General features: G+C 38.7%; 1 protein-coding gene across 1 annotated transcript in view; it reads left to right on the forward strand.

Moving 5' to 3' along the window:
* cachd1 (cache domain containing 1) overlaps positions 1-20,532 on the forward strand; it is a 98,319-nt gene that overhangs the window by 49,029 nt on the left and 28,758 nt on the right. The window contains exons 4-9 of the mRNA XM_007248211.4: positions 5,881-5,987; positions 12,160-12,286; positions 15,935-16,079; positions 17,040-17,256; positions 17,355-17,504; positions 19,598-19,831. Of these exons, the coding sequence (XP_007248273.3) occupies positions 5,881-5,987; positions 12,160-12,286; positions 15,935-16,079; positions 17,040-17,256; positions 17,355-17,504; positions 19,598-19,831 (980 nt within the window). The remainder of the gene's footprint in view (positions 1-5,880; positions 5,988-12,159; positions 12,287-15,934; positions 16,080-17,039; positions 17,257-17,354; positions 17,505-19,597; positions 19,832-20,532) is intronic.

Below are 20,532 nucleotides of genomic sequence, written 5' to 3' on the forward strand. Positions count from 1 at the left end.
GAAAACTGTTGGTTCGAAACCTCTCACTGTTTTGTGCACTCTTCTAACATATGTCTGAGCTTCACAAGTGTTGTCTATGCTTTTTAACTCCAACAGAAACCTATGGCCCCTGTTTTATGATTAAAACAGGCTTATCGAACAAGTTGAGAGAGTCATCATCATCTTAAATCAGGTTGTCCTTGAAAATGTGGACCACAAACGGTGTAAATTAACGTGGATGAGGTCTGTTTAGTTAAAGCATAAAGACTTGGCCAGAACAGACTGGAATTTTAGACTGGAGTAGGCTGTCTAAGACAAAGGAAGTAACATCAGGTTATTTTACAGTGTTTTTCAGAACTCTCATGCCTCCATGTTTGGATGTCGTTTTTTTGCTTGAACTTTGATTACTTTTCCTTTATTTTTTTTACATTACATTACATTACATTACATTACATTACATTTGGCAGACGCTTTTGTCCAAAGCGACTTACAAAAAGTCAAGTACAAAAGTAATAGGAATTAAGATAAAACAATTTAGATAGGGCTTAAAGGAGGTCGAAGGGAAATAAAGGGATAGAGAAGTGAAGGAGGGGAAGAAGGAAATGGGGTTAGAAGTAGTTAGTGTGTTAGAGGTGTTAAGAGAGTAAGTGCTCTTTGAAGAGTTCTGTAGAGAGAGTTCTGTACAAATTCTCTGTAGAGAGAATTTGTAAGTATCCATTGCATTTCAAAAATCCTGTTTTGACTACAAGATTTATTAAATAAACTTATGGTGTATCACAGCAGATACAACATAAATCAGGATCTCATTTCACTAAATCTTTCACCATTAAAAATTAATGTTATGTGAAATTAATTCCTTATGCCAAACCAGGTAGAATTATTCCAAATTTCTGCATTTTATGCACATTTTTTAATTCCATTAATTTTTTTTTTTAAAGATTAAGCTGTCTCTGAGTCAGTCTCTGGCTGTGCTTCGTCCTCCATGTTGCTTTTAGCTCATGCAGGCTGCAGTTTCTCTTCTTTGTTGTTTTTTTTGTACCTTGTACAAGACTCTTCTTCCCTGTTTTGGGCATTTTTGTGCCATTACCTCGCCAGTCAGACAGGAAGCCCTTAATCTCTCTGTATGCACATTTGTATAATTTTACCATATGCAGTATAACAGAATTTACTCTCTGAATCTTCAGCAAAAAACACACACACTAGTTACTATGAGCAGTGAGAACACACTAAGTGCAAAGGGAACAGTTGGGGGTGAGATACCTTGCTTGAGGGCAGCTCAACTGTGAATCTTGAGGGAAGAGAATGTACTGTTCCTTCACTTCCACTTTAGGAGTTTAAATCGGCTAGCAATCCTGTGTCTCTCACCTGTAGGCCATAGCTGCTCCAGCTATAACTTTTCACAGATAGTTTGAAGTTTGAAGCTGCAGTTGTAAGTTAGTTAAAGCTAGCACTGACAGTGTTAGCATTACACCTGCAACCTCAATGTCAAGATTAAAAGCTTTGTCTCAGTATTAGCTTCACAAATAAAGTTTCAGGGTTAGTTTTCTAACTGCAGTGTCATCACTAGCTTTACAACTGCCCTTTCAGAGCTAGGTTGATAGTTTCATTGTTAGATTTACAGTACAATTACGGAGCTAGCGTTACAGCTACAGCTCTCGTTTTCCAACTACAAGGTCAGTGGTACAGCTAGCACTTACATTGTAGTTGGAAAACTACAGCTGTAGCTGTAATGCTAGCTCCGAAATTGTCAAGCTTTGAAAGGGCAGTTGTAAAGCTATTTTTAGTATTAGCTTAAAAAAAACAGTTTAAGTGCTAACTTTACACACTTTTAAGTTTGTAGCTTTACAAGTGAACATTTAGATATGTTGATAGATAGTTCTGATTTTACAACAGCAGTTTTTCAGTGCTAGATTTACTACTATACTATATATGTTGGAGTTATTTTTTCAGCTACAATTTTTAGTTGCTTGCTTTAGAACTTTAGTTGTAGTGTTAGATTTACAAGTGTAGCTTCAGTGCTAGGTTGGTACAGATTCAATGTTTCTATACATTCCTTACAGTATAATTTCAGAGCTAGCATAACAGCTATGTCAGTGAAAGCTGTGCTATTAGGGCTAGCTTTATACATTTCTAGTGCTAGCTGCTAGTTTGTATGACATATAAAAGCTCATTTATTACTGTTTTAAATAATGTGCACTTTCAGATCTAGCTGTACTACTCCTGTTTTTTTTTATTACTAGCTTTTAATTTAATTGCTTTTAAATTACATGGTAGCATGCTTTCTCAATGTTAGCTTGAGCTTCTTTACAGTCCAGTTAAACACTGTGAAGCAAAATGTACACCATCCATACAAGCAACAAAGTTTCTTGGTCCTTCCTCCTCTTGCCCCCTTCTTACCCCTCTCGTTTTCATTCATCAGTTAATCCACACTGTCTATCTCTTGAGCCTGCTGGAGCCTGTGGGCCTGTACTGGCTCAGAGTGAGTTAATGAGTTGGCCTTGACTTAAATGTAGCATGATGCTCGAGTCACATGCTTTTCGTGGTCGGTATGTGTGGTGGGGTCTTCAAATCCTGCCTTGAGACCCCTCTTAACCTCTGCACTAATGAAGCAGCATTCAAGTAGATGAGGGATGCGAGCAAAAATGGACACGCAGTCAGACAGGGCCGACACTGCAGAACCGCATGAATCTTATCTCTCTGTGTCTCAAAGAACATGTGAGCCGTCTGAGCTTTGTGAGCACTGGAGTGGACTCACAAGAGCCTGATCTTATCACATTACTTACCAAATCAGGTGCACCTAAATGTGGACGCAGGTTCGTTAAAGATGGCATTGTGGGTGTTGTAGTACAGCTCTTTATAAGATTCTATGTGAAATGATTTGTTCATTATTGTATACGTTTGTGTAAGTGCTGTGGAATGTCAGCAGAACAGGATGCTATTGAGCAGCTGCACAAAAGCCTAGGATCACTATGTCCAATGCTAAGCAATGGCTAGAGGAGTGTAAAGCCCTGTAGAGCCCTGTGGAAAGCTGTGGAGCAGTGGAACTGTGTTCTCTGGAGTGATGAATCTCTATCCCGTACCTTTGGGATGAGCTAATCACCCAGTTTCAGCCTGATCTCACTAATGCTTTTACGGATGAATGCTCCCAAATCCCATGAAAAGACTTCTCTGAGGAGTATAGGCTATTATTATATGCTAGGATTTTTAGTTGTTTAGATTTTAGTCTTTATATTTTTAATAATAATTGTATCTTTCACAACACATTTATTGCTGCATTCAATAAATTAGGTTTTAATTCTTCCATCCTTTACTTTTTTTTTTTTTTTTCTGCCAAAACACTAATAGTATAGTCATGTGAAAATGCACAAAAGTAAACACTGCAGTACTCGGCCAGATTATAATCACATCAAACTGGTAACTTGCTCTTATAACCTAAACACGTAGACTTAACAGAATGGCACATAAGGAATAAAAGAATGTAGCCTGTTGGGGGAATGACTACAAACTGACTAGTTTAGTTATAATGAGGAATATATCCATTTCACTTAAAACAAACAACATACATCGCTGGGAGTGACATAAAGTTATCCAAAAGCAGTGTGTAAGACTGGTGGACGAGAACATGCCAAGATGCATGAAAACTGTGATTAAAAACCAGGGTTATTCTACAAAATATTGATGTCTGAACTTATAAATCCTTGTAAATATGAACTTGTTTCCTTTGTATTATTTGAGGTCTGAAAGCTCTGCATTTATTTGTTATTTCAGCCATTTCTCATTTTCTGCAAATAAATGCTCTAAATGACAATATTTTTATTTGGAAATTGGGGGAAATGAGTTCAGAGAAACTGATTCATGAACTGAAGTGGTCTCTTTTTTTTCCAGAGCTATATGTTTGGGATAAAAATAGCTTGTGTACTAGTGTAGTTATTTATATACCAATTTAATAACAATTATTTTCATAATTCCTTTTTTTTAAAGCTCTTTTTAAGTGTTGAATTATGAAACCCACATTGTGAACTGAATCATGCGGACAATATATCCGTACACCCCTATTATATAGTGCGTTTTACACGCTAAAAAAAGCTGAAGGACAGTGGATCGATACTGCTTTGGCATTATATTAGATAGATGTAGTACGGTTTGAAATGTTCTAACCTTAGAGTTGTTATTTCTCAACATGTCAGGGGAATTTAATGGTGTTAAACAACCACCCCTTTCCCCTCCTCTGTTCCACCACTGTTGGGTCATTATTTTAGTAATGATTCTGTTTCTGAATGTCTTGCATACTGAATAGCACCACAGGGCTTTTTTTTTTGTTTTTCTTTCTTTTTTTACTGGATGTTTTTCTGAGACACTTATTTGCATTTGTTGAGTTCAAAGCAACGAGGAAGGAGGAAGTCGGAACTCTCGTTTATACTGGCATTCTATCTGTCTCTTTGTGTGTGATTGTCTCTCTGTCTGTCTGTCTGTCTGTCCATCTGTCTGTCTCTTTTTCTCTCTGTATTTTGCTCTCTTTCTACTCTTCACTCATTTTTTTTTTTCCTGATGTTAAATTCGAAGAGCTTGCAAATGTATTTTTTTTTATCTGCCGCATTTGCCTAGCCCCCACATGTAAAGTGTGCTGAAGGAGAATTCTAATGACTAGAGCCTGGTGGGAATTAAATGTCTGAAGTTCAAAGCACTCTGCACATCACAGCAGCCATCAATCAAGGGGAGGCAGCCTGGCTCCTGCTTCGCTCAGGGAGGAGGGGAAGCGAGGGAGGGGGACCATGGTGGGATGATGCTGGAGGAAGAGAGAGGTAGAGTAAGTGAGATGAGAGCAAAATAGATTGGTCCTGAGGATTAGAGAGGTTTGAGGGAGAGGTGCACTCATTTCAGGTGGCACAGGGGGATTTGAGAGTGCGGTATGGGTATTGGCGAGAGAGGTGAAGCTGAAAAAGAATGGTCTAAGTGATGGAGGAAGTGGAAATGAGGAGCCCATCTTTGCAAAACTGTTTTATGTGCAGATTGTGTCAGGTTGAATGGAACTGCGGAGCAGCTTGGTGGTGGTGTGCATATATATATATGTGTGAGAGTGTGGGGAACTCTCCCGAGACAAGTGTTACATCAGTGCTTCATCAGAGTGAGCGAGAACTAGACATAGCAGCACAGTGGGGGACTGCTGTGGAACAATGATTGCACTCTTTTATTCTTTTATTCACTCCCACATTCCACAGATACACAAACTGTGGTGTGAATAAACATTTTTATACATAGCTGACAGATCTAAAGTCTGGATTCTTGTATATATTTGTTACATTATTAGTTTGTGTGTCTGAAAGTTGGTCGCTTAATATTTAGATGATTAAAATCTGTGCTAAAAACATTAATAAGTAATTTTTTTAGTATTCTATAATAAATGAGCAAGAATATTTAATGTTTAGGTTATGCTAACTGTGATATAATAAAATATATAGTCCCCAACAAGACTTTGGTTTGTACCTTCAGACTTTTCAGTTTGATCCACCACTCTCTTACCAAAAAAAATAGGTGATCTCAGTCTGGATCCGCTGAATCATGGTTCATGTCATTTGCAGTAAATGGTTTGGATTTTTCTGGCAGACAAATTAAATGAATTTGAAGCAGGATATCTTCATCTTAAACAATAGACGAAGAAAAAGAACTTGTGTTGTGCCAGAATCTGACTCAATAGATTACACTGCTAGTACTTCTCTACATGGACTAGATATGCACAAATCCTATCCTGATACTAGTTATCTGATAGCTTCAACAGTATCATTTTCAAGTTAAGCGCCTTTTAAAGCAGGGGTGCCCAAATATTTTGTGTGCATGGTATGTATAAAATAATATTGCAATGTGTGTAATTTATTTTTTTCTCTGTTTAATCCTTTTCTATAGGTTTGATGGAAATTTTAACACAAACGTATCTAAAACCATCAGCTGTGATCGACTGTCCCCCACTGTCAACAGCCGAGCTTTCAACCCAGGACGAGATCTCAATTCGGGTGAGCACCGAGACACGCATGCACACCAATATCCCAAAACCCACGAGCTGTTTTCATGTGGCTAGCAGCTGCCATGGCAACGGTTTCAAAGAGGTGTATTGCTTATCTGACATCAAATCTTAATAAGAATATTTTTTTTATCTTTTAGACAAAGAAAAGAACATGACTGTTGAATATATAATGAGGAGAGCTTCACATGCTCTTTCTTTTTTCTGTGTTTTCTCTCATTTTTTTCCATTGCATCCATATTGATGGTTTTGTATACTTTTGTATAAGTCACCTGCACTGTGGTCAGTCTCCTTGATCTGTGGTCAGATTTTTTCAGTGTAAGAAATATGTTTTCCTCATGTGACATTATGGAGCTAAGCAAGTCTTGATCCTCTGCCTTCTGCCTTCTTCTCTCTCTTGTCTATCAGAGCTGCCGCATGCACTGCAGTCATACATGCAAACTAGGCTAGGGATTTTCTTTAGTTAATTATTAATCAAACCAAAATAAGCAGAGATGTTCTGCTAATCCTTTTAGGGTGCCAAATGAAGCTCTGTGATCCTTTAAATGTTTATTTCATTAGGTTTAGATTATTTTCGGCACAGAAATGCCAGGAAAAAATGTTCAAGCATATTGTGTGGGCTGAGGATGTGCACATGACTGTTGGCTTAAGTAAATGGGACGCACAGAGTGCAGAAGTGCTACAAAGCTATATAATTATCTACCAACAGTAAAGACTGCATTTGTGCCTGTTGCTTTCTTTGAAGATACTTAACATTAAACCTGTTAAAAACATAGTTTAACTTTAGGTAGGAACTCTAAGGGTATAAATATAGCTAGGACGCTAGCTCATTGCTATCTTACACGATTACAATTGTTTTTTCACACCTTGCATCTGTTATTTAAATAGTGATTGAGCTTATGAATGTCTACACACGATAGGTGTTGTGATATGGAAATTAAGTGTGTTCAGGTCAGTTTCTGGTGTATTGCTATCTTGACATTGAAAAACACAGGTGCGCAACTGACTTATTTGAACCCTGACGACAGTCAGCCGTCAGACATTTATTGCTGTCTTGTCAAGAGCCACGTCCTCAAGCTGAGTGCTGACTGCTCGTCTATAGATTGCTAAAATAGGGCGTTAACTACTACTTGGTGTTAACTACACATTTGTGTATGCATGATGGCTTCCTCGCGTATCCTGTACCCATTTGCTTGGGTGTTTTTACAGATTGTGCAATGTACGTGTGAGGTATAGTACACTTAAAACTGCTAGTGGATGTTAAAACGGCATTAATGTGATCTAAAGTTCTGAAGGATAAATACCTACATCTCTGTATGATTTGTTCTTGCTGATGTGGGAAGTGGAGGCCTCTAGTGGAAACCTCAAGTAACGTACGTAACACGCTAAGGCTAAGTATTTGAAAAATTACTTTCACAATGCATTTTTTTAAAAACCAATGGCATTGTCCAGTTGGCATGGTATACAGTAAGCTAGCTGAGGAATTCTAGTGAGATCTTGTAGGGTTAGCTTTTGGCATAGCATGTGGCCTAGAATTTGGCTGCTACCTACTCACTGCCCTCATGTGGCTTTCCCCAACCCTCATGCAGCTTTGTGCGGATACTGGGACTTCTTCCATTTAGACCATTCTTTGAGGGGTGCTTTACCTGGTCACATAGTGTTTTTATTAGTTTTGCTTCAGTTTTCTTTTTAAGTTATTGTTGCATTTAGCATTTTAAAAGCCTTTCTTTAATAGGCCAAGTAGATGTAAACTTGGTTCTATGTAAGGGTTGTTATATAGAAGTTTTGGGCTTTTGGAAACAGCCTGTTAAATAGCACTGATTTACTTGTTCAGGACTTTCCTTATAGGAAAGTTTGTTTATTTGGTGGTCCTGGGCAGTTATGTCTTTGGTCAGGTACATATCCAGTCACACAAGATAAGACTGTATGATAAATCGTATTTTTATCGATATTGGGTTATTGTGTTTTTTTTTTTTACAACAAACACACTGAAGGAGCTGTGATGTTTTAAATAACAATAAACTCAAACTGTGTTACCAGTCTCTGGCAAAAGAGAGAGCTCTTTGCACTGCAGATTGGGATCTCATAACATCAGTAGACCGGAGGCAAAGCGAGGTAGAGGGCCACAGTGAACACAGCAAACTACTTTTCAGTTTGGGGAAAATTAATGAAAAGAATTTGAGGATCATACATTAATTTAGCATCTTTTTTTTTTATGTGTTTCATTTAATAGCATTATAACACATCACATTTTTGTCTGTATCATACACTCTTTACACAAGATCAGGCATCTATATCTGTGAATGGGGGAAAAGGATAAAAAAAATACTGAAATAAAAAAACTGATAGTCAAATTGCAGTTCAGGAACACATTTCAAGTCATTAATAAAATACGTCAAAAACCTCATGAACAGATTGTAGCTTTTGGCTCAATAATGCGTCATTTATTATTTTATTTTTTTCTGTTTGGCTACTGGGCATGTGCAGATTCCCACATCGAGGAGGTCTTTCCTCCCTAGCGTTTCGCTCACAGTGCCACCAGCCAGCAGATTGGTTCTTTTTGTTGAAGGCTGGGACTTTTTCCATAAACAGATGCCATGTTGAGCATTACAAACACTCCAGTCATATTTTAACCAATCACCAGTCTCCTCATTTTTAACATCTTGACATGTTTGAGAGTGTTTGCGATACATAATATATCCCTTCCATTTACTGAACTCTCATTATTCAGCCGTGCCAAGGTAAACACAGTTTCCATTCTTGGCCGCCTTTAAACGCATCAGTCAGGTTATATGGAAATGGTTTGGTGTTATAACGTAGTTGTTACAACCTGTGGCTAATTGCGTGAAAGTTTTACTACATAAAACCAGCCTTCGGTGCACTCATCTGTTGACCTTTTCAGGTCTAAGCTCATTTCTCTCCCATTTAGCCTCGCACGCATTCCTGCTCACTCCAGCAGAGATTAGCCCAATTCATCTTCATCCAGCAGCTTGTTTTTCTAACGCAGTCATCAAGAGTTCATGTTACCACTCTCTTGCTATTTGTCATCCAGCCTTGACCCTTACACCATAGAGACAGTCATCAGCCACATTTGTCTCCAGTTAGTCTAAACAGGGCCCAGGAGAGGGAGCGGTGGAGAGAGAGGGTGAAGGAGGGAGAGAAAGAGAGGGAGACAGACACGCAAACCGCAGAGAGACAGACTTCTACTGCATGATGAATGGGTGAAGGTGTGTGCGGTGCAGTCTTTCGTGTGTTGGCTGTAATCAGTCGCTCTCTCCCAAAAATCTACTTCTTGCTCTCTCTCTCTCTCACGTTTCACTCCCTCACCCTCCTTAACTCCCCCTCTGCCTCTTTTCGCCCCTCTATGTGTTTATTTCACAGAGTGCTTTAGCGTGCTCTTGGCTGTCACGTATGTGAGTGTCACATTTCAGCAGAGCCGAGCCACAGCACTCACTTAGAGCGAGTGTGACTGAGTGGAGGGGTATGAGGCAGGCGGAGGGGTAGGGGATGGTTGGGGGAGATGGAACAGTGTGTAGAAAGGTTGAGGGGAAATCAATCAGTTCGGAAGGTGAGGAAAGGTGGGAGGGATGTATGTAGAAGGGCTGCATGATAAAAATGGGAAAAAGTGACATTAAAAAAAATAATAAATTAGTTTCTCCTAAATTCTAAATTAAAATATTGTCCTTTAGAGCATTTATTTGCAGAAAATAAGAAATGGCGTAAATCACAAAAAAGATGCATAGCTTTCAGACCTCAAATAATGCAAAGAAAACAAGTTCATATTCATAACGTTTTAAGAGTTCAGAAATCAATATTTGGTGGAATAATTCTGATTTTAATCACAGTTTCTTCTCCACCAGTCTTACACACTGCTTTTGGATAACTTTATTCCACTCCTGGTTCAGCTTGGTTTGATGGCTTGTGATCATCCATCTTCCTTTTGATTATATTCCAGAGGTTTTCAATTAGTATAAGTAATCCAACATGTCACTATTATTAATAATGCACTGTGTGTGCGTGCGTGTTAAATAATTATTGTGCAGAAATAATGGGCCACTTTATTAAAGCTTGGGCAAAGTAGAAAATATACATCTATTTCTTTTTGACAGTGACTTCACTGCTACCAAAGTAAAGAAATGGAAAAAAGAGAGAGGTTAAACAGAGTGAGGGTGGAGAGATGGAGGAAATGGAGGGCCCTGACCTCATGACTGGAGTTCTCAGCTTCTCTTAACACTGGTAGAGGATTAAGTGTTGTGGGGCAGCAAATGTGTATGATTCTTCAAACTGTCAACATTCTGCAAAGTTCCTGTTTATACAATCCGTCCAGATTTATGATGGGGGCGTGGGGGCAGCGGCTAGCTTTTGTAAGGCATGGCAGATCGGACTTCTCTCCCGCTCTTGTTCACTCTCTTCCGTTTAATTTAGGAGCATCTAGGCCATCAGAAAAGTTACTGTCTGTTCCTGTGCTCATTGCTGAGGGCCAAGACAAGTGGCATCATGTTAGCAGTTAAACTGTTTCCCCTGGTGTGTTTGTGTGTGTGTGTGTGTGTTTCTTTTTTTTCTTTTCTTTCTCTTATGTTCTATCTTGTTTGCAAAGCAAAGATATTGTATTCAGATATGCTATTTCACTGTCAGTCATCTAATTACAAATTAAAAGGAAAAAGTATATGGTCTGATTAATAGTTCTGGGTGTTTTTCTTGGCTCTAACTTTCTACAATATTAAAAAACTTTCTTTCAGTGCATTTTATTCTAATTGTCAAAGACATTTTGATATTATATAACAACTTCTGATTTAAAATAGTAAAAAAGTAAAATAGAGGTAAATACACTTGTGGCATTTTATCCAGTTACCATCCACCTTCCCAGATGGTCTAACACTCATACAGCATTTTAGAGCGTGCCGAGATCTTATGCCACAAGTTCTTGCAAGATTAAAACAGCACTTGCGAGACTTATGCACAGGCAGCCAAAACGGATGTTCGATCATTTTGGGCAGAAAACGGCAGTTCTGGTCTGCTTGAGTTAGCCGCTGTGCACGCGCGCGCACACAGGCCTTTTTGTATCTGCAGGCTTTAAGTCATTGTTCTGTGTTACATTAATTGTATGATCCATTGAGCTTCGTTTTCAACCCACACATTCCTGCTTTCATGGTTTAAACTGCAGAGTGACACAAAATCGCGAACACATGTTTTGGCAACATTTTGAGTTTTGGTCATAGGTTGCCAGACTCGTGTGAGATCCTGCAGGAGAGGAGATGTTGAGTTTATAGTAAAGCCGGCTGCAGTACTTGCATACTGTTCTGTATTTTATTGCATATGATAAACCACACATAATTCATAATTGTGGAACAGACGCCATGGCAAGGCATGGCAGAATGAATTAATTAAATCCATGACTAATCTACAATATAATTACCAGATTGCTAAACAAATCAACTACCAAATAATCATTAGTTGCAGCCCTATTGCCAACAGACCACCAACTTGTAAATGCCTAAAACATTGAACTGGAACATGTACACAAATAAACAACAGTTGAAACGCTGCAGTTGTTAAAACACTTTAAGAAGGTTTGACATTAGAATCCCAGCTGTAGGCTGCTCCTTTAAGAGGTGCACCACGAGGAGGCCTGGGCCCTTCATCTTATTTTCCTCCTTCACTCTGTGTTTCTACAATTGAAGATTAAATGAGCACTTGAGGTGAAGTGAGTGCTGTGATTGGACAGTTCCTGCACTGCTTGATAGGATGATCCTGTCTGTTTCAGTCTGGGCTCAGGGCCTCACAAACCTGAGGCCTCTCCAAATAAAACACAGCCAGGCTGCCTAGTCACCCTACATTACCACTACAGCAGTGCTGTGTGAGCCAAACGCAAAGCACTGCAGCTCTGCAGAATTCTCACTGTGGCCTGCTTGATGACAGGCATAATGGCTGACTCTTGTGTGAAGTGTTCATGCTGGGATGTCGGCTGAACGGCGTGTGCTGGGAAGGGACAGCGAGCTGGAATTGGGTATTGTGCATTTTGTTGTTGCTGTTTTGTTTAAGTGATGCTTTAGATAAAACTGCAGGAAGAGGTCTCAGCTGATAACCCTTCTCTCTCTCTTTCTCTCTCTCTCGTGCTCTCTCTCTCGTGCTCTCTCTCTCGTGCTCTCTCTTTGTGTTTGTAGTGCTGGCAGACAACCTGAAGTCCAACCCTGGCATCAAGTGGCAGTACTTCAGCTCAGAGGAGGGCATCTTCACTGTGTTTCCTGCACACAAGTTCCACTGCAAGGGAACATATGAGCACAGGAGCAGGTGCAGTATTGAATACATACATACACACAAACACACACAATAAAATAGAAAGCTGATTGGCTAACGGCAAAGCTCAAGTGGGGAAAAAACAAGTATGATTAGAATAAGGAACAAGCCATTGCACCTTGGTGTATGTAGCAGTGTGTGCTATTTCCACCCATATCTAAGTATCAGTGTGTACTACTATCTTTAAAAACCATTATATGGAAGTCAATGTAAAAAGCTTTTTTCAGGTTTTGGCATGTCTTTTGGTTCATTCATAATGTTTTTTTTTTTTTTTTTTTTTTACATTTTTGCATGAGGGTGACGATATTGTCACATTCTTAAAACTGAATTTTATTTCCACAAGTTAGCATCTACAATATTACACCTAAATGTTAGATTTGATTGAATAAAATGGCAATTTTCTTGCCTTCTTCACCAACAACATATTTGAAAGAATCCTATTGAAAAAATTGGATTTTGCACGTTCACACAGTCATAAAAAAATCTAATGTGAGCCACAGTAAGCAAAAAATCAGATTTGAATCACTTCAACCTGGTAACCCATATGAGTTTTAATCTTTATTCTAAAGTTTTTGGTGAGAACATCTACAGTTGTGGTCAAAAGTTTACATACACTTGTAAAAAAACATAATGTTATGGCTGTCTTGAGTTTTCAATAAGTTCTACAACTCTTATTTTTCTGTGATAGAGTGATCGGAACACATACATGTTTGTCACAAAAAACAGTCATAAAATTTGGTTCTTTCATAAATTTATTATGGGTCTGCTGAAAATGTCACCAAATCTGCTGGGTCAAAAATATACATACAGCAACATTAGTATTTGGTTACATGTCCCTTGGCCATTTTCACGGCAACTAGGCGCTTTTGGTAGCCATCCACAAGCTCCTGGCAAGCTTCAGGTCGAATGTTTGACCACTCTTCTTGACAGAATTGGTGCAGTTCAGCTAAATGTGATGGTTTTCTTGCATGAACCCGTTTCTTTAGCACTGTCCACATGTTCTCAATGGGGTTTAAGTCAGGACTTTGGGAAGGCCATTCTAAAACCTTAATTCTAGCCTGGTTTAGCCATTCCTTTACCACTTTTGATGTGTGTTTTGGGTCATTGTCTTGTTGGAACACCCAACTGCGCCCAAGACCCAACCTTCGGGCTGATGGTTTTAAGTTTTCCTGCAGAATTTGGAGGTAATCCTCCTTCTTCATTATCCCATTTACTTTCTGCAAAGAACCAGTTCCACTGGCAGCAAAACATCCCCAGAGCATAATACTACCACCACCATGCTTGACAGTAGGCATGGTGTTCCTGGGATTAAAGGCCTCACCTTTTCTCCTCCAAACATATTGCTGGGTGTTGTGGCCAAACAGCTCAATTTTTGTTTCGTCTGACCAGAGAACTTTCCTCCAGAAGGTTTTATCTTTGTCCATGTGATCAGCAGCAAACTTCAGCCGAGTCTTAAGGTGCCTTTTCTGGAGCAAGGGCTTCTTTCTTGCACGGCAGCCTCTCAGTCCATGGCGATGTAAAACACGCTTGACTGTGGAGACTGACACCTGTGTTCCATCAGCTTCCAAATCCTTGCAGACCTGCTTCTTGGTGATTCTTGGCTGACTCTTGACCATCCTGACCAATCTCCTCTCGGCAGCATGTGATAGCTTGCGTTTTCTTCCTGATCGTGGCAGTGACACAACTGTTCCATGCACTTTATACTTGCGTATAATTGTCTGCACAGTTGCTCTTGGGACCTGTAGCTGCTTTGAAATGGCTCCAAGTGACTTCCCTGACTTGTTCAAGTCAATAATTCGCTTTTTCAGATCCACACTGAGTTCCTTTGACTTTCCCATTGTAGCTTTTGTAGCTGAGTCTAATCACTGGGTCAAATGAGCCCTATTTAAATGGGCTCATGAGAAGTCAACAGCTGTAGTCAATCAGAATCACTTACAAGAAGTGAAGAGGCCATGACATGAAGCTAATTTGATTGACACAACTCGCTACATCACCAAAATTGACAAATTTTGTTGCTGTATGTATATTTTTGACCCAGCAGATTTGGTGACATTTTCAGCAGACCCATAATAAATTTATGAAAGAACCAAATTTTATGACTGTTTTTTGTGACAAACATGTATGTGTTCCGATCACTCTATCACAGAAAAATAAGAGTTGTAGAACTTATTGAAAACTCAAGACAGCCATAACATTATGTTTTTTTACAAGTGTATGTAAACTTTTGACCACAACTGTACTTGCTCCCAAGATGCTAAAAAGTACATTTAAAACACCTGATGAAACAAGATTCGTTGGTAGACGTGCACTTATTCGCTTAGTCCTTTTTATTATTATTAAGGGGTGAAATTACCCTCATTGTGTTGCAAATGCTTCTTGTCACCCCCTTACAATAAATTCAGTGGGAAAATTTTATTTCATGTAATGTGAGCAAACTGTGTCATTCCTGCCTAGCGATCCATTGGCATAACATTCAAAGAATTCAGTCTTTATTTTCCTTTCATTTAGGCCACTTAACTACACACAGCCTCAGCCAAGTGCTCTCCATATGCTCCCCATTTTATGGGAGTTTTTTTTTTTTTAAGTCAGATTCCTTTCACAGCTTATGACTAAATGTCAGCGTAAAAATTAAGGAAAGTGTTTAAATAGAGGGAAAAGTGGGGAAAAAACAGGGAGAACTGACATCTGCTTTGTCTTTTAGAGAGTACAAGATTTTGCCCTCTTGTGTGGCATGGCACAAGCTTGACTTCTATAACATTTATCTAGTGCACTAACAATAGGCCCTGATCCATTTGGCTGGCATTTTGGGTTTTCCCTCACAAAACAGTGAAATCCGTCTTCTTGCATCATGGGCAAATAGAGGATTTATTTAGCCTCAAAACATGAAATGCTCTCATGCTTGTAGTCCAGCCTGTCTCTTTCTGTCTAGCTCTTTGTCTGTCTGTATGCATATGCGCTTGTACTCTATGTATTTAGTTTTTTTTCTTTTTTTTTTTTCTTTTTTTTTATGTTTTTATGTTTTTTACAGAATCGTACATGTCATTATGGGACATTTAAATCTTTGTGTGTATATGTACGCAGACACATACATCAAAAACAGTGATCATACATTTCTGTAAGTCCCCATTCTTAAAACTTCTTTTTTTTCTGTATTTACAGTTTCAATCATCATGTAAACCCTTATTTCCACCTCTATTTTATAAAAGTTCGGTGGGTTATGGAGTAATGATCTGCTGTTAGACATATGACAGCAAGAGAATTACTTTTCCACATTTAGAATTATTCTATCGCTAAGAAAACATGCTGATATATGAAGATCCCCAAAGGCAACATGCCAGAGAATTGGATCCGTTGTGCAAACACCATAAAGAGGACAGCTGGAGGTGAAGATCGGAGAACATGAATACTACTGTCCAGTCGAGGCCCACCAACAGAGCTCAGCAGATTAGGTTTCTGTGCAGTCCAGTTATATAAAAAAAAAGAAATAAAGTGAAAAAATGAAACCGTTTTTTTTTTTTTTCTCCTCTCCTGTAATTTTGGTCCGTAATATCTCACAGTCACCTAAAGGACCCTTCTGAATGCTTGAGTGGTGCAGTTGTTTATATAGAGGTGTTTAATCTGCCCGTGTCTGTGTTTTAACAGGCCTGTCTACGTGTCTGCGGTGAGGCCACAGTCTAAGCACGTTGTAGTGCTCGTAGACCACGGCGCATCAGTCAGCGAGACGCAGCTCCAGATCGCTCGTGACGCCACCCTCGTCATCCTCAACTCCATCGATGAGCACGACAAAGTGAGTCAAAAACAAACAAAAAACGAAATAATTTTCTTGGATGTATGTAAATTACATTAAGGCTGCCTCAGTAATCATATTCTTGCCAGGACTTTGCCTCAATTACATTAATAAAACTTTAAATTACCTAATCTTCTCAGAGGTGTTCCCTATTTGTGACAAATGTCAAAATAAAGGCTACATCTTTATATAGCCTTGTCCTCTGTAATAACCAACACATTTTTGAGTTGAAATATTCCAGACATCTTTATAGTTTTAGACAAGGACTCATAGCCTGATCTAGGGGTGTGAAGAGATGCCGTGCCACCTTTGCTGTTTTTGCAGCTAAAACTGCATAGCTGCACCAAGAGATGTGTGGGTACGAGGGAGAAGAAAGTAGCGCATGCATAAAAGCAAAAAGATGCATGAATTCCAATTTAACTATTCACATTCATGTTGCATGTCCATGGATCGCATATGTATCTGATTTAGTGACTCAAATCTGATATGAAAAAATCTGATTTGGCACGTTCACACTGCCATAAAAAAAAATCTGATCTGAGCCACATTTAATAAAAAATCTTATTTGAGTCACTTTAGCCTGGAAATGTGAACATAGCCTAAGTCCAGCAGTGACACTAAGGTGTTTAAGAACTCCAGCAGCACTGCTGAGTTCCGTCTCAACACATACTGTATAACACACCACCACTATTTGAGTATAATTGCAGTGTCGAGAATGACCCACCACCCAAAATAATACCTGTGCAATGGTAGTCCTGTGGGGTCCTGACTATTGAAGAATAGAGTGAAAGGAGGATATCAAAGTATGCAGAGAGCAGATACAGGACTACAGTCTGTAATTATAGAACTACAAAGTGCTCCTCTATGCTCAGTTGAGCGCTGATGAGATGGTCATAAGGTGCAGAAAAAAGGAGTTGGTCATAATATTGTGTATTGACTGTTATGTTCTCTCTCACACAGATCTCAGTGTTGACAGTAGCAGAAGCAGTTCGTTCCTGTTCGCTGGACCAATGCTACAAGAGCTTTCTGTCCCCTGCCACCAGCGAGACCAAGAGGAAGATGACCACTTTCATCAACAACATTAAAGCCTCGGACAGCCCTACCCAGCATGCCCTGGGCTTCCAGAAAGCCTTCCAGCTACTGAGGAACACAAGCAGCATCGGCAAACCACAGAGCAGTAAGTGGTGACACAAGACAGATGGAGAGCTTAACTGTATTGCACTGAGTCTTTCTGAGGCCTGTATTGATATGTCCTCTTTCTCACCCCTCTTTCAGACACTGATATGGTGATAATCTACCTGTCATCGGGCATCACCTCGCGGGATTCCTCAGAGCATGAGAAGAGAGCCACTCTGAGCGCCATAAAGGAAGAGAACCGCCACCTCAACAACTCAGTCATGATCCTCACCTACGCTCTTATCAACGGTAAAGACACGTCCTTTAGTTTACTCTAGGGATGTCCCCATCACGTTTTTTGGGCCTTGAGTCATTTCATTCGAAGTTTCTGCCAATACCGAGTCCCGATTCAATACTTTGACAATGCAGTAAAAAAAAAAGGAAGGAACACATCTAAGTTGTCCTTTGGATGTTGGTAATTGGACAGAGCATGCGTAAGAATCATTTTAAACTGGGCGAGTGTGATGCGGTCTCCTTTCAGAGCAGATGAATCCGATTCCAGATTATGTTCAGTCAGAGGGAGAGAGAGACAGCGCGGTCACAGAGCTCTCTCCACCACTTAAACGTCAATCCAATATTGATCCTGGTTTTAGCGCAGACTCCCTTGCGTTCCTTTTTGGCTTCAGAGCTTGGTTTACGCCTTTGTTTCTATGTTTTTACTATGGGTGAATGAGTGAATGAGCCCTTCTGAAGTCTCTATTGCTCCACCAGCTGCTCATGTTCAGTAAAACTGAGCTGGATCCTCCTTTAGAGGCTGTATGTGTGACGCAAGTACGTAAAGACACGTGACGTCTTTGGCAACAAAATTTACCATTTCTAGTAGAAAATAAACAAGTACTAAACAGCCAAATAAATGGTTTCCATTTAAATAGGCATATTTCTTTTAAACAGCGTGAGCACGCGAGTGAACACAAACACGCTGACGGCAAACAAACTTGGTTGATATGAGGGATTTGTTGCTGCCAACACAGGATTGTATCTCCTTAGGACCTCCTTAGTAACTCTCACTCTCATCACAGCTGTGTTACTGTGCAGCCTTATATTGTATATTGTAAATATTATTTTTTTTTGTGTTTTGAGATTTCAGCGGTTTTTGTTTTCTTGTGTATGTACATGTACAGGTGTTCATGCTTAATTCCCTAAACATGTTTGACTGTCTATCTCTTTTTGCCCCTGTATTTGTGTGTGTTCCCTGTTTTCACTCTCCTCACCTGGCTCTTTCCCTGCATGCATGAGCCATTATTAACATACATTAGTTCAGTATCAGGAACATTAAAATGCAGGACATCTAAAGGAAGAAAGAGAAAAGCAACAGAACACATCAAAGGGCACTCAGTGACATGAAAGACGTGAAAGGGGCTTTTGTGTGTAGATGACAGAAATATGATTGAAGTTGATTAGCATGGTGGTGTAAAGGGGCAGGTTTCTGCTCAGGGTCTGGCTATTGTGGACCCCTGAACATGTGCACACGCCATTTTCTTTTTATTTATTTATTTATTTATTAAGGTCACTCATATTGTTGCCGGCTTGCTCCATAATATGATTAACTGAGTTAGTAGTTCTTAAGATCTGTATCATTGATAGCAAAGAAGCAGAGAACTGTAATAAATAAATAATAGTTATTATTAATTTAGTCTTTTTTTAAATGATGCTTTTCAGCATTAAAACTGAAAAGCTGAAATAATTACAAGAGCTGCTTGTGATCTTGTTTGTTTAGTAGTTTTAATAGACTTTATTCTGTCAGTAGCCCAAATACACCATTTGTCGCACATGATAAACTTTGATACAATTTATTTGGAATGAATTGTTGAATTATTGTCATTTTAAAACAATTTCATGACACTATTATAATGATAAATGAATAGCATAATAGTGATTACACATTACTTTTAAAATATTGTCAATTATTACAAATATATAAAATTATTAAATATTCTAAAATAAATAAAACATTAATCCAAACTATAAAATAAAGATATTATTTTTAAGCAAAGTCAACATTCTGTCTAATCCGCATTAATGGTCTCTACTCACTAAGTAAATGGGAATGAGCAAAATCAAGGTCAGCTACAATAACTGAGGTTATAATCTGTATATTGTACAATATATTGGTATGTCATTTTTGCCTATAGACCTATATGAACTGTGCAGTGACCCTGAATAGAAATGGTTTTGGATGACCTTGGCTTACTAAAAATGCCCACTCTTGTTTGTTTAGCCTGTAAATGTTTTTTTCCAAGTGAATTCAAATTGTTTAAAGATGTTTGTAAACTGTAACTGAACGTTCTTCTGTATGTAAAAGTTTCCTTTTCTGTATTTAATAAGTTGACAATCTCTTACAGAGGGTGTGACTGGTCTGAAGGAGCTGGCGTTTATGCGAGATTTGGCGGAGCAGAACTCAGCTAAGTATGGCGTTTCAGACCGCTCACAGCTTCCCGTTGTGAAGGGCAGTATGATGGTGCTGAATCAGCTCAGTAACCTTGAGACCAGCGTGGGCCGCTTCTACATCAACCTGCCCAACCGTATGATCGACATGGCATCGTTCAGCCTACCTTACGCAGACCAAATGGGTGATGGTGAGTTAAGACACAGAGCAACACTGTGACCTTCCTTATATTTTGGATTTGCCCTTTGTAGAATCAACAAAAACTCTTTAGTTAATTTTCATTTTGGCTTGTCTGATTTAGTGATGGAAATAATGAGAACTAACAGAGTACATTTGCATTACATGTTACTGGTTACATAATGTTAAATAATACATTTTCATTTCTGTACACCTAATCATACAGTATATGTTTCTGAAATCTGTATAACATTTACACCCTTATCTATACTGTCTTTGGACATTGCTGAATTATTCTGAATAGTCCTATTTATTACAGCCCTTTTTTGATTCAGAACAAGACGAGTTTATTTGTAAAGCACCTTTCATACACAGAGGTTAAAAAGAAACTTTTAAGAAATTAGAATTAAAAAATGAAAACTAATTTTATAAAACATGACAATTAATACAGTATTAAAATAAATCAATACATAATCATAATACAGAACAATGTTAAAAGAAAGACATTATAATTAAAAGAAGAAAAGGTAATGAAACATAAGAAGAAAAAAAAAAACAAAAAATAACGGTATTTGTGTAGTGGTATTTAGCCATTGACCCTGGATTCTGTGGTTTGTCATTTAAGTTTAATAATTTAATGGCAAAACATCAGTATGCAATACTGTTTAAAACTTGTGAATCTGTGGGAGTTTATAAAGTTCTCTCTCTCTCTCC

Source organism: Astyanax mexicanus, chromosome 5, assembly GCF_023375975.1.
Source record: "Astyanax mexicanus isolate ESR-SI-001 chromosome 5, AstMex3_surface, whole genome shotgun sequence".
NCBI classification, from domain to species: Eukaryota; Metazoa; Chordata; class Actinopteri; order Characiformes; family Acestrorhamphidae; genus Astyanax; species Astyanax mexicanus.